Here is a 15,000-nt window from a genome sequence, read left to right as displayed (position 1 = left end):
GACCAGGGTGAGGCCCTGCCTCCTGTACAGCAACTCGCCTTCTCCATTGTCCCTGGGTCTGTCTTAAGACACGAGTGGGCCGGCGCCACAGCTCACTTTGCTAATCCTCCACCTGCGGCGCCGGCACCCTGGGTTCTAGTCCCGGTTGGGGCGCCAGATTCTGTCCCTGTTGCTCCTCTTCCAGTCCAGCTCTCTCTGTGGCCCAGGAAGGCAGTGGAGGATGGCCCAAGTGCTTGGGTCCCTGCACCTGCATGGGAGACCAGGAGGAAGCATCTGGCTCCTGGCTTTGGATCGGTGCAGCGTGCCGGCCATAGCGGCCATTTGGGGGGTGAACCAACGGAAAAAGGATGACCTTTCTCTCTGTCTCTTTCTCTCTAACTCTGCCTGTAAAAAAAAAAAACAAAAAACAAAAAACAAACAAAAAAATACCACGAGTGATGCCAGTGACAAGGGAAATAGACTCACTGGAACACAGTGGAGGAAATAGGAATTAAGTGCTGGGTCTAAGGTTTAATTTTCAGTGTGGTGTTCAGCACTATTCCTGAAAAAGAGAAATTCTTCATCTTAATAGAACTAGAAGGAGCCTGTGTTTCTGATTACAAAAGCAAGGCAAAAGAAGACCAGGTAGATTTCTGTTTATTGACCAACATTATTATACTCTCCAGGGAGATTATCTTTTTAGAACAATCAGACATACAAACTTTCTAACTCTTCCTTTAAAGTTCTTGATACTAACTTTCAGACTTTTTTTTTTTTTTTTTTTTTAGCAAAACAATTTGTAAGTGATTTTTTGAAATGGACTTTGTGGATTTTTTTTGTGTGTGTGTACCTTTTTTGGTTGGAATTATGTTTTCACCTCTAGTGAGTATAGATTGACTCATAAATGTCAGTAGCCAAATGTTGAAAGTCACGCATTTTATCACTGCAATGTATTGACGTCAATTCAATGTCACTAAACAGGCTAACTGAATGATTTACTTTGGGTCCAACTGCCCTTTTCAATTAGAGGGAGCAAGTGTTGAGGAACTGGGGCGTGGTATCAGAAACCATATATTTTCTCCTGTTAGTACCAGCATGGGTGAAGCATTGACACACAAGTGATGGGCGTGTTGGCTTTGGCTGCAGGCCAGAAGGCTCTAGTTTAAAAGGTCTAAACAAGTGATTAAGGCTTGGGAGCAGGCCTTTGCACTGCTTCCAGATCTTTCCTGGTGTGTCTCCATTTATGCCATCTAACTGCATGCTTTGGGAGGGTGCGTTTCATGGCAGTTACCACTATTATTTTGTAGACATTTGATTCCATTTAAGGGGACCTGCATGTTTCTTCATAGTTTTCTTTCTTTGTCCTTAAACTGCTAAAGTTGCAATACAGGTAGAGCCCAGTTCAGCAGTGATATATGTAAGGGCTACTTCGTAAGCTAAAAGGTAAGGACTGTGGCCTTCAACAAAGAAGCTCTGGAATTTTCCTCCAAGTTACAGTCCTGATAACTTGAACCTGACATTCTGGTTTCTTGGGACATTATTTTATTTGTATTTCACAAGGCCAACCCATACAGAGTATTCTTCAAATGTGCACTTGCAGTAGATGGAGTTGTTAACTGTTACTCTGAAGCTGAGAATTTGAACTATTAACTGACCCACTGCAGTTGTTCTCTGTGTAAAATTTTGTTATAACAGTGCTAATTACTAAGCAGCTGAATTTGTGAAAAAGTGCACAGCAGTAATTTGCACCTTACTGTTGCCTTGCCATTAAAAAAAATTGTGAACACATACTCAGGGCACATGCACTGATTTATGAACTTCCCAAGGGTGTGTTTATCCGTGGATCACTGATGGTTTGACTTGCTGTGTGTAACATTCCCTTTCTGTATTTGTGCATCTCAAACACTCATTTTATCCTAAGAGCTGTGGAGGGCCAAATGGGCCATTTTAAAAAAGTGGCTTTTGGAGATGAAAGACTGAAGCTTTCAAATTACTAAATGCTTTTGTTTATTTTGTTTGTTTTAGAAGAAAAGAGAAAATGTCTCTTTTCTGGTCCCTCCCTATGAAAGTGAAATCATGTGTAGACCGATCACATTTTAGGGTTTTGATGGTGATGTTAAAATCATTATTTCGGTGGCACATGAAAATGATTCGGCTCCCTTGGATTCACATCCCGAACAAAGGTTTCTATGTAGAGTCTACAGCAGATCTAAACCAGCAGAGGTTTTATTTATTTACTTTTTTCAGTGTAAAGAGCGACTTGAAGCCTTGGGGAAGAATTTCGTTTTTCCCCGTGGATGGGTCAGAAACATCTGCTTCAGGTGGATTCCTGATAATACTCATTAGCACAAGCGCCAAAAACAGACAGGGAGTCCTGTTTGAACACTGCACAGTCCACGTGTTTACGAACATACAGAACGAGTCCCCATACCTGTTGTTTGGATTTTTGCAGCCAGAACTTTTCCAGAGAAATTGGTATTGTGAAAGAGGAATGTAAAAAATTAATGTTCGCCTCGTATGAGCGTTCTGCTGTACTTGCAGAAACGCCGCTCTCGGCAGAAAGCAGAGGTTTCAAAGGCGCCTCCTCTCCATATGGTTTTACTCGATAATCCTTTCTCCACTATCTTCAGCTCTCATTCCTTTGCTTTCTTGCCTGTGGCTACATTTCTATCTCTGCATCAATTAGCACAGTGATTTATACAACAAGCAAGCAGTTTAGAGGTAATGGTACACAATTAACATCTCATTCCGCCATAAAGGGTATGCTAAATACCCCAGTCATTGCTTTCTCTGCCTGGAATTGAAATAAGTGTTTGTCCTAATTCATATGCTATCTGATGTGAAGTGGGCCTGCTTTGTAAGGCACTACACCATTAATCTAATTATAGATAGCTGCAAATGAAGTGCTGTCTGAGCTGGGAGATGGAAGAAAATAGCCTTTTGTCATTTAGCATGACTCTGTGAAGCAAGATCACACTTTCCAGGGCAATCCTGCAAAATGGAAATCTCAATAATATTGCTGCCTGTTGCATCTTTTCTAATTACAACGGCATCGTAAACACTACTGGGCGCGGATATAAATAGAGCTGTAGATATGCTGTCATGTGGGTTGTAGGAGAAAGTCCTCCGAGTGCTGTTGGATTAAATGATGCATCCTGATTGACAGCTACCTTGAGACCACGCTGATGGAGTTGTCACAGCATTATGCTAACAGGCTGCTCCCCAGGCTGCAGCTGTGCCGGCTGAGGGCTGTTCCTTTCACCTTCCCGCCTGAGTCATACCTCCAAGAGGACAGCCAGCCTCCCTTGCTGTGTGCTTTCTTTCTGGGAGATTTGGGTTGGTTTTCGTTGTTGTCGTTGCGGAATCAGGCTCTCGGGCCCTGTGCTGAAATGGAGGGCCTGGTGTTGAGCCTGGGTTTGAACCTGGTCTGATTACCTCAAGTGTTAACTGTTGTGTCCCACAAGGAATCTGGGAAAGACAAATGTGGTTGCATTACAGTCCTGATTGCACCTTACACGGAGTGTTTGCCTCGCTTTTCTGACATGCAGATGCTTTTAAAGAAGCACCATTTTTTGGCGGGTGGTCATTTCTGTCACCTTAAAAATGGACTGTTGTTCTCCAGCTTTGAGTTCGGGAAGTAGACCTTTCGGGAATATTTGATTGGTAGCTCTGGGTGCCGCCCGGGAAATGAAGACACGGCCTTAAAATTGCAGGCGTTGAGGGCCAGAAGGGTGTAAAAGCTGGAGCTGGAAGTGAGTCTGACCTTTGAGGCAGGTGTCTGCCGCCTTGCTCAGTAAGGGCTGCATGTGCAGTTATGTGGCCCGTGCTTCCGGATTGTTAAATAAGTAACATAAAACAACTTACAGTACAGGCTTATCATTTGCCCTTGATTTGGTGTTGAGGTGGTCAACAGTTGATGTGAAAAAACATTAGCACTGGATCAACTGCACATGATTGCTACTGGAGTGACTTAGAAATGGAAGCCTGAGCTGAACCCACTTTAAGAGGAACAGCCTTACAGGTGAAGTTACAACTGAACACACGTGGGAGGCCAGAGCTCCAACTCCCTGTCCAGCAGGGGGGCCTGTGTGCTCCCCAGGAAGTCGAGGCCTTGGAAGGAAGCACAGAGATCTGAACTCTGTGAGAGGTGCACGTGCTGAGCAAACCCGGGCACAGCCCGCAGTGTTGTGTGTGTGTCCATCTGCGTGGAGCGGTCTCACGGTGGGGGCGGCGCTGGGTCCTGGGAGTGCTCCAGCACAGTTGTGTCTGGGGGAGGCCTCTGAAACTCAGTGCCCTCGGCCAATGTGAGGCCTGACTCCCCAACACCAGCCCCCGCGGGCCCAGCCCCCAGCCTTCTCCCTTCCTCGGGAGCTAATTGTTAACAATCCCATTGTGTTGTCCAACTCTGGGTTTTCTTCCTGATCCTTTTGTGTCTGCTGTGATTCCCTGCCTTCTTCTAAACTTGTGGGGAGATTTTCTTGTTGGACGTGGTTTCATTTGCCCTGAGTCCTGGGCTGCGGGCCATCTTACATGCTTGGATCCTTAGGTGGCACCTCATCCCCTCTCGTTATCTTTCTGCGTGGACGGGGCAGGCCCAGAGAGCACACAGCAAGGTGACGGGGGTGTCAGGAACCTCCGAGAAGGTTCCCGGAAGCCAGCCAGGGAAGTCCCGCCTCCCGAGGAACTGGAGTGCGCAACTTCCGGCTGCGTTCCAAGGAGCCGCTTCTCCTGGTCACCGCGGCCTTTCAGGTCTTCCACTGCCACCTCGGACAGGCGAGCTGCGTGGCTGAGCTGCTCGGGAGCGCCCGCAGCGCCGCGGAGAACCGGAACTCCGCGGGGAGCGTGCGGTCGCCGCGAGGCGCGCTCCTCAGACGCCTCGACAAGATGGCCACCGCCGCCAGCGCCTGGGCCTGAGCGCCGGAGCACTGGCGTGCGTTCTTAAACGACGTGTTTTGTGGGGCGTCAGAAAGCTTCTACGGCTCTCACCGCCGGGCCGTAGGCGCGCCCCTGTAGGCCTCAGCAACCGGAGGTGCTGTGAGCACGCTGTGTGAGTACGGCAGAGGGCCGGGACATCAAAGGTATCCCTGACAGACCCTCCTCGCTGCCTGCCTCCTCGTTTTAAACCCGGAAGGGTCATTTCCAAGCCAAGGCATCGATGGCGGCGTGGACTCCATTGTTGCTGAGTTTGTTCTTCATGTGATTACAATAAGCTGCTTATCCCCCACACAGATTTAAGAACAATAAACAAATACAGAAGGAAAAGGAACATCTCCCCAGTCACAAAGAAGGCATGCGAGTCTCCGAGTTGTGCGAGGCTTTCACATCTCCGTCCAAGGCAAGCAGGCGTCCCGCCGAGACAGGAATCCACATGATACGAAAATTATAAAAATAGTAAAAAGATGCAGTTCTAGCCAGGATCTTGTCATTTCTGGGGAGAAAGGGAGTTAAGGGCCATAGCTCTTTATCTGTAGCCTGGCTTATTTGTGAGATAGCTGAAAGTAGGTTTTAAGTGTAGGCGCCCGGTCGAAGGGCACTAAATCATTTTTTCAAGGTTATGTAGATACTTTCCCTGAGTTGAGAGTTGACATTTGAAAGTGGAATTGTGCAAACAACAACAAAACCCCAAATCTGCTCTTCTGAAAACCCAGCTCGGCCCAGTCCTGAGCCACCCATGGGAGAGGCCAGCTCGCAAAGGAACCTCGTTGTTGATTCCGATGGTGCCCCGGTGAGATTCAGTTCTCCTCTCCTCGGCAGACTGAGCACAGATAGTGAAACTGTACAATTTTGTCCAATTATATTCTGCTTCTCCCTCCACCCCCTGCCCCCTGGACTTAATGAAGGACTTGGAGGTACAATTCATCGTTGATAAATAGTCCCTCTGCCCGGGATCTTCATTAGACTGACAGCAGCATGCGCGCCTCGCTTTTTCCCTAGCCGCTTATGACTCAGATGAATTTTAATAGGAGCCAAAAGCTTTTATTTGCACTGTAATTTCACTTAAGGATCATATCCTTCAAAAGCTGGCAGACGCTCGTGTGTCTTGATTGCAAAACACACACTCAGGAGTAAAGCAACATGCAAAAGATGTTATTATTCAACCTGTCAAGTGCCTCGCGTCTCCTCGGAACTTAGGCCATCAAAGCTCTTCATTGAGATTGGTCCTGCAGAGAGCATGAGCACCCTTGGAGACCCTCGCACCCTGTGCAGAGCACAAGGGGTGGGGCTCTGTTTTGGGGTGCATCCCTGCCATCATGACACCCACAGGAGGCTTTGAGTTACCACAGCTTTTGGGTTTTTGTTGTTGTTGTTTGAGAAAAAGGAGCTGCCTCAGTGATGCTTCTGTCTTGCCACAGAGAAATGTGACCTGGAAGGGTTCCAGCAGCCTTCAGCTTCCCCGAGTAACACTTCCTCCAGCCATTTTATCTTCTTTCTGTTTGCTTTAGACCACATTGTAGCTCCTCTGTTTATTCTCCCAGATCTGGGATTTTTCCTGTGGTGTAGGAATTCTCCTTATTAGAACTATTCTCTTTGACCAAACTGCTTTCAATGTGTCTCTAATTGTTTGAGAGCCATGTACAGCAGGGGCCCCGAGAAGACCCGGCTGTTGGGTATCATTTTCCGTCAGTGTTTTAAAATCTGATGTCTTCTCTCTCAGTGCAGAAGGTGTTCTCCTTGCATTTCATCTTTCTCTCTCCAAACACATGGTTACACCAGAAAGACTGATGCTGTGCCCAAAAAGAAAAGCTAAAATGTTCAACTGTGAATGCATTTTATGTCACTGAACGAAATTTGGATTTTAAATATTGTTTTGCCCAAAATGAACACTGAAACCCTTTGTCTTAACTTGCTGATAACGTGCTGCTCCCTGTAGGGCACAGGAAGTTAGAGACAGCAATCTGCTGCCATCTGCTGGCGCCCAGGCACAGTGTCACCGCCTTTATGCATTCCGCCCACCTCACTCGTGGGATTTGCCTTCTTTGGGAAGTTTGTCAGCGGCGAAGGGAATCCGAGCAAAATCCACCCTGTTTTCTTTATAAAGTCCCAGATACCTTTTCTTACGCTTACAGGATTATTTATCACTAATTAATAACCGGGATACTTTTTATTTCAAGAAATTTCCTAAGTAGAAACTGGCTTACAATATATGCCAGAAACTAGCGTCTTGTTAATTGTGTACAATAATTAAAAGCCATTTGATTTTAAGAGTGCTATTGTAATTTTAGTTTACAGCTAAAACCTGATTTTGAATGAATGCTACTTTGGAGGAAAAGTTCATCCTGTAAATTCATTTATGACTTTGTTTTGGTTTTTTTTTCCCCTTTTAGTACAAGGTGCATATCTTAACCAAACTCGCGGCAGAACTGAACAAATTTATGCTGAAAAAAGTGGCCGAGGATACGAGCAGCATTCTGCGTTCTCCAATGCCTGGCGTGGTGGTGGCCGTTTCTGTCGCACCTGGAGACATGGTAAGAGCTGTCTTTGGGTGGCATGCTTGCCTTACAGTGCCCCTTCTAGAACCATGGCTCACAGCAGACCCCACAATGGGAAGTTCTTTCTCTCTCAGCTCACATGCCCCGCACCAAACAGCAAAGGAGGTTTCGACCATTCTCTATGTATTTCGCAATTACTCTCTAAAACTGTCTGGGCCTGGAACAGAAATAAGGCCGGATCCATTCTGTTATTTCCCAAGCTCACTGTCTCCGGAAGTGTTATACCTGAAACTGCTGTGTATGCTCTAGAATGGTGTGCCTGAAGCATCCTTGAAGAACTAATTTTCCAGTGGGGAACTTTGCACTATTTCTGGAGTGAATGACTCGCTGGAATGGAGTTAAGAAAGGGCTAAATCCACAACCTGTACAGGGTCACAGCATTTCCATAACTCGGGGAGGGGAGGGAATGTAGGATCACAGTTTGAAGTCTTCCATCTTGACCTTGTGGTGGTAAAAATCCAAGCTATATAAACATTTCCTTCCATGTTCAGTCTGAAGGGGACTGACTCTGGAGGAACTGGTGGGATGTGTGCATTGTCTTAGAATGTGGTAGAAATCTCTACGCAGCACAAGTGCAGAGAATAAGATACCACTAGTGCTGCATTTTTATTTATGTGCAGGAAAAATAGCAGCCAAACATGATGATCTTTCATGGAATACATGACAATTCCATGTAATGTTTTGCTTTTCAGTTAAGTCGTTGGGGTTTAGATAGTTTCTTGTAACGATTATATTAAAGCTGCTTGCTTATTCCTTAAATAATGTAAAGTGTTGTCCTACTGTTGAGAAGAAACTCATGCAGTTGGCATTGCCTTGCAGAGAAGCGTTTACAATAAATGATGACTAAGAAAACGTGACCATTAGCCCTGAGGTTGATAAGTGAAGTTGGCAAACTGAGTGGACAGTGGCTTCACCTGATGACACAGAAATAGAGCTACCAGCTTTTCCAGAAAAGCTTTAAAGAGGTGAAGTAGCTGTGAATTGTTGCACTTACTTTCAATGCACAGATGCTTCTGGAAGCAGGCACTCATTGAGAATGGTCCCGGCTCTCGGGTGTTTGGGAGGGGTGATACTAAGGATCACTCACGGTGTGTGTAGGGTTGCATGTGCGTACATGCAAGTGTGTACAAATGTGTGTACCTGTGTCTGTGCATGTGTTAGACGGTAGGGAGGGCTTTGCCCTGGAAATCTTCATTCCACAGGATTAGGGCCATGGGAGGCTGGCTCCTGGCCCCAATGTTAACAAGCACATGGTACATTATCTGAGCATTCAGTGGTGTCTTCTAGTGATGGGATTATGGGCTGGCAAACACCATGAAGAGTAGATTTTACCCTTAAAGTTTCCTTCTTACTCCTTGTTTGTTTGTTTGTTTTGTTTGTTTCTGGGAGCCACAAAGCCTGAAGACTTTCATCCTGGGCTTGCCAACCTTAATTGTGTAGCTTTAGTTATAAAATCGCATTTGTGCTTTTCTTAGATGTTTTTGCCTTGAGTTCTTACTATTCTGATAACTGAGTCTGAACCTGTGTGGAGGGGGCCAGGGGAGAGAGGAGTGGGTTGGGGTCCAAGTGCCGGGCTCTCCTGCCTGTGGCTGCTCAGAGGGCGGGAGCAGGGGTGTGGAGGTGGAGCAGCGCCGTCCGGGGGCTGCCTCCTGGCCTCACTTTTCCATGTCTTCATACTTTCCATTTCCTGCATGATGACGGCATGTGGGCCAGCATGGCAGTTAGTAAGAGGGGACCAGGTGGTATTTCCCCTGCATTCGTTGTGGGGTAGCTCAGAGAACAAAAATCTCACCAGCACTTCAACGTGGGCACTTGAGAATGGCATAAAAACATGTCCAGGGCAGGGCGGCAAGTGGCCTGGACTTCATGTGGCCCCTGACACATGTACCTGGTGGGCACCTCCAGTGCCCGGGCCCCTGGGTGTCGTCACCTGATCTCTAAAGGCAGCCGCGGTTGTAAGCTCAGGCTGCCCAAGCAGCCTCTGCCACCCGCCCCTCCTCTCTTTGGGCCCTGGCAGAACTCCCTTTGTCATTGTGTTGATAAATCAGTGTTTTCCTCTCATGCACTGCTTGTGAAAAGGCAAATGCAGGGTGAGACGTTGAATCGTGGGCTCCTAGGACAGCTCTGATAGGTAACTTCTACCTCCTGTGATTACAGCACAACACACTGTCTTTGGACCAGTTCAGAAAATGCTACTTGTGAGGTTCAAGTTTTGTGGTTCTAAGTTCTCTTAGTACCACAGCAGGGTGTGTTGTTGTTCTTTGCTTTTATCAGCAGAAACGTAAGGGAATCAGTCCTCTGTATTTTCACGAAGACCAGGATGTGCAAACTCAGGGCCTACAAGTATTCTATTTTCTCTGACGGTTTAAGTTTGTAACTTTTGTGTTTCACTTAAGAAACCTTAAAAGAGTGGGTATGGCAACATAAAGTTCCCCAGAATGTCTCCTAAGTCATAATGTACAGGTCTGCTTTCGGAAGTGCAGTTTGCAGTGAGCTAGAACCTTTGGGAAGCAGAGGCTGGGCTGGCTTTTCCGAGGGAATAACTGCACTCAGCGAGCTTGCTGTGTGGCCTGAACTGCACTCCTACTCGACACGAAAGCTGGAGTCTACACAGAGTGCTTTCTCAGGGTTCACACAGCGAGAGTCCTAACACTTTCTCACTGTTTCCTACCTCAGAAAGTTCATGAAAAAATGGGATAAAAAAGTCAGCTTATTTTGGTGCAGAAAGTTTTTTTAAATTCGTGCATCCTTTCAAAGTTAATACTCATTTTCCATGAAACTTTTGAAGACCCCCACCAATGTACTATTTCATAGTAAGTGGCAGTAAAATTTTTATTTCACAGGACTGTGTAATAGATTTCTTTTAAATAAGTGGGAAGAGGATATTAGTTAATAGAGGAAAACACATATCAGCAAGCCACTAAGAAACAGTACGAATGATTATTGAAGTCAAGAACCACAAATTTCATTCAGAAAACAGTTAACAAAATGACTTTCATATGCTTTGTCTACATGCCTTTTAAAAATTTGTGTTCTGAAAATGAGATTTTCAGTGCTATTTGAAAAACACCTATTTTTCTATACATATACTGTCATAAACTGAAAACACTAACACAAAGAAATTTTTTACTTCTTTTTATGTTTAAAACTTTCACCCTCATTTCAGAAAATGAAGATATTAAAAATATGTATTATTTTCAAGTAATGGCAGAATACATTTTTCCCCACATGTCAACATTAGACTGATAGATGCTGGATTTATGATCAATTTTCGTTTAAAGAATAAAATGAAATAATTATGGCACATTGTTAGCCTTTGATATCCTAAACAAAAATTCAAATAGCAGTAAAAACCAAGGTGTGTTAACATTGTGTTTAGTTAAGATTCTTCTGAGTTATGTTGGTATTCTGCAGGCATCTCAGATTTGCCTCAGAAATATCCAGCTTACTTAATAAACCATCCAATGAAACATAAAGCAGGCCCATACACCATGTATATTTCTTTCTTAATTAGTAGCTTGTGGCTTATTTCATTCGTGAAACTGAGTAAAATAATAGATGGGCATTAAGTACCTGTTGCTGCTTTGTGCCACTTCTTGGCACATTCAAGATGAGTAAGACAGACTTTGAGGTGTTTTGTGGATCTGAGATGCAGAACATCCAGTTTGGATCACACTTGACCTTTACCAGAAGGGATGAGGTCGGGGCAGGGGGTTGTTGCTCCTGTGAGCAATGCCTAGGGCAAACCACAGCCTGGTGCCGGGTGTGCCACTGTGAACACCCCGCTCATACTCACGCATCGAAGCCCCAGCCACACTTCACCTTGATGTTTCTCCTTGCCTTTGCCCCTTTGGGAGGGAGGGCTCCAAGCTGTGGGTGCCACAGACCCTGAGAAACAGGTGCTTCATTTCAGAGCGTGCCGCGTACACACACACACACACACACACACCCCTTTGTAACTGAGTTCACAGACCATCTGGGGGAAACAGCAAATACACATGGTGAGACACCTTTCTTTTTTCATTTCTTGAAGAAATAAGCTTTGCAACCTCCTTTGCTCGTAAGTATTCCAGATGCAAAGGGCTGGATCAGGCCCTCCTGACAGCATCTCCAGCCCCGTGCTCGTGTACACAGGCAGCCCGGGCTCCGTCGTTGCCTCTTTCCCTAGCAGAGGAGCCAGCCTGGCTGATTGATTTTCCAGTTTCCGGGTACCTTGCTTTTCAGTCATAAAATAATTGCAATAATTACATTTACATATTTTATAACATTGGTTATTCAAACGGTTTGACAAGATGCCAGCTTTTCACTGAAACCTCCCATTGTATTCCCCAGCATGTAGGCACAGATTCGCGCATTCATTAACATTGTTAAACCTGAAAAGTGGAAATATTTCAGACAGACAGTCATAGCGCGTAATCCCACAGGCCTCTGGACACGTTCAGCTCACCTGGACCATCTCTGTTTCAGAGTGCAGTCAACAACCAAACATTGCCGGGACCAGGCTCACCCCGAGGCCTCTCTGCCGCCTGACTCGTGTCTTGTCTTCTGCAGAAGCGGACTTTCTCTTCGCCTTTTCCAGATAGCACTTAGTGTTCAATTTTAGCATTGTTTTTGGTGGAAGGACCAAATTGGGAATTCTTACGATTGAACGTACCCAGCAATAATTATCCATGTCAGTTAAAAATATTTTGCTAGATCAATCAGTAGGTTATATCGTGGGAGAAGTCTCTGGAAGGTGGCATTTGCTTTCCATGTCTCCCGGAGTGATCGGTTTGGGATCAGAGGGCATGTTGTGTTTGCTTTGTTTTAAACATTTTTTAAGATGGTCATGTTCAGCTGTACCAAAATTCAAAATATTTTTTTCTGCTAAAAACAAAATTTAAGATAAACTTAAAAACATCATTTCACTGAATCCTGTAAAGCAGCAGACGTCACAAAGCTGCGACTGTAGATCGATTTCTTAACTGTTGTTAATGGCATCAGTGTTAACCAGTCCTTGTATGCCCAGCCTTTGGCTCCAGTTTTGAGCTAACTCAGAGGCCAGCAGGGAGTCATGTTTTTCTTCAGTTGGAGGAGCTTTAAGGAAAATGGGCCTTGGTTCAAACTGGCCACGGCTCTGTCCTGTGCGTGATCTACTCCATCACAGGGAGCCCCCCCAGGAGGCAGGGCAGACAGCGCCAGGGCCTCCCCTTCCCACGCCCTTCTGGTGGGCGTGAGGGTCTGGGGCATTTCTTTGTGACGTGATCACGATCGTGGCTGCATCCTTGCTCCACTGCTGCCCAGGGGCCCAGGGGCCCACTCCCCCTCGCTCTCTGCTTTCCCTGAAAGGCTTGGAACGGGGACACACATTTCTCCTTCAGGCGGTGTCGGCAGGCACTTGCCAGCCTTTCTGGCCATGCCTTTTACCACGTCGGAGATGCCTTTTTCCTCGTGGCTGCTCCCCGCGTCCGTCTTCAGATCTGAGCTCCTGTGCTCTACGTGGAACGGCCTTTAAGCCGGGCTGCAGGGATTTTCACTTGTGCCATGGCATCAGTGGGGCTCATATCGATCGCTCTCTTTGGGGTGGCCCGGTGTGGCAGAAGGGGGGCCCGCGGCGGGCCGGTAAGCCCTCGGAGCCTTCTGTCTCACTTGGCAGGGAGACCCAGAATGGAGGACAACAAAAGAAGGCTCGTCTTGCCATAAAAATCCTTCCTCCCGCCCACCCACCCTTCTTTTTCAGCTGCACGCAGTGATTCGGTGCTCACTCTTGCATTGAAACAGTTGCTGTCTGAACAGGCAGGAAACAGTTTTCTTTTAATTGCCGAAATCATTCGGAAGTGCTTCATGCCCCGCTTCTGTACGGCAGATGCTGTGCATTAATTGGCCTGCGTAGAAGTGAGCCAGGGTTCCTTGCGGCGGGCCCAATTTTAGGCCGAGGGTTTCAATAGCTTATTTATGATTTGGTATAATCTGGCGTGCGTTATGGGCTCCTGCACGTGTCGTATTTCATGGTCTGCAGTTTCTCATGTCATGTGGGTTTCAAAACCTGTGTTTCTGTGCTAATGTAGCAGCAGCAGGTAAGCTCAAAATACCATCCATCAGGAGCTAATTTTTTATCCCGATACTCGGATGACTGATGAACCTGTCTTTGTATGAAGGGTTAGCGCAGTAGACAGCCATATGCTACTGGCACAGTTTCCTCTACATTCTTTACCGCTGCTCGAGAGGGGGCTGTGGTGGGGGGATAAACCCCTCGCCGTGGATGGCCTCCGTCCACATTTAAAGGAGAACGCTTTTGAAATGGTCTTGGGTTTGGACGACAAAAGGGGGTAGGATCCGTCTTAAAGGAAACCTGACTCCCATCCTCATTTTCCCCATCAGAAATATGACTGCACACTCTTAATAGGGAGCCTTGTTTTGTTGCTCCCCGTCTGTTCCAAACAGACCTCAGCCCATTAGAGGGGCCTCCCTTGTGTGGGCAGACCGCAGCTGTTACTGTAAACCTCATCCAGTCACTGTATCACCCCCATTTTGTGGCTCTGAAGGATGAAATTGAGAAATGGAATGCTGTGCAGTCATCCCTTACCGCTCCAATTTTAGGCCTTTGCCATCATTTTCATGCTTTTATTCCAAATCAAATAACATTAGTGAGCTACACCACCTTCTGATGCATATCTGGTCCTCAGCTCAGCTTTCCATCCGTACTTTCGGGGGCTTCCTTTTATGTTCGGTGGAAATCCCCCCCCACCACGCCCCCGCCCCGCCCCCTCCTTCTCTGCACGCACTGTCTTTGAGTGTTCGTGGCGATGGCAGCTTGCGGTTCAAGCAGTGCATGTTGCCAAATGCATCCCGGTCTGGGCGTGTTTGGCAAGAGGGGCTGTGGGCAGGAGAGGGCTCTGTGTCTTTCCGTCTTGGTGGAAGGAGACTGGAGGCTGTAATCAGAAATGAGAAGTGGCTGCAGTCATTAGCACAACAAAGCTTCAAGATCAAGGTCTCCAGGGAAGGAGTCCTCTGAAAATAAATGGAACTTGATAGATTTCCATATCATTTATAACTTCCCTTAATTACACTTGGAATACTTGCCAGTAAGACTGGAAAATTGGCAGCCTGTATCCATTAGAGTCACTTTGCCGACCATGGCAAGCAGCTGGCTTTACTGGATGCTATTTCCCATCACTCACAGTTAATCATCAGCTGGAGGTGTCTGAAGCTCTTCAGCACAGAGCAATGCCGGGTGACACGCAGGCCCCCGAACAGGCGAAAATCTGCTGGGTAAATGGGCCGAATTTCTCTCAAGCTTACTCATTTTGGGGCCAGGCCGGCTCCCGCTTAATGAGTGCCACTCCGATAATCGGATGCGAATGTGAACCCTGACCCCGTGTCAAAGGAGAGGACGCAATAAGCCGGATGAAAGATACAGGATTCAGGCCTCCAAACTTTACACCAATTAGACAGGGAGCGCAGAAACACATCAGGCCCGCTAGGTTTATCGAAAAGACTTGCGAGGCTTGTGACCATTTAGTAAGCCCAGCGTTGGAGACATGCTGTCACA

At 46.6% G+C, this 15,000-nt stretch overlaps 2 protein-coding genes across 2 annotated transcripts in view; one reads left to right on the top strand and one right to left on the bottom strand.

Moving 5' to 3' along the window:
- The window catches only part of PCCA (propionyl-CoA carboxylase subunit alpha), a 433,859-nt gene that overhangs the window by 413,236 nt on the left and 5,623 nt on the right, over positions 1–15,000 (top strand). Inside the window, exon 22 of the mRNA XM_062193969.1 lies at positions 7,305–7,445. Coding sequence (XP_062049953.1) covers positions 7,305–7,445 — 141 coding nt within the window. The remainder of the gene's footprint in view (positions 1–7,304; positions 7,446–15,000) is intronic.
- Positions 14,239–15,000, bottom strand: part of GGACT (gamma-glutamylamine cyclotransferase) — a 49,955-nt gene continuing 49,193 nt past the window's right edge. Inside the window, exon 3 of the mRNA XM_062193978.1 lies at positions 14,239–14,380. Within this exon, the coding sequence (XP_062049962.1) occupies positions 14,270–14,380 (111 nt within the window). The 3' untranslated portion in view covers positions 14,239–14,269. The remainder of the gene's footprint in view (positions 14,381–15,000) is intronic.

Source organism: Lepus europaeus, chromosome 6, assembly GCF_033115175.1.
Source record: "Lepus europaeus isolate LE1 chromosome 6, mLepTim1.pri, whole genome shotgun sequence".
Taxonomy (NCBI): Eukaryota; Metazoa; Chordata; class Mammalia; order Lagomorpha; family Leporidae; genus Lepus; species Lepus europaeus.
The sequence above is the reverse complement of the archived record's forward strand: the minus strand, read 5'-3'. Positions and strand labels throughout refer to the sequence as shown.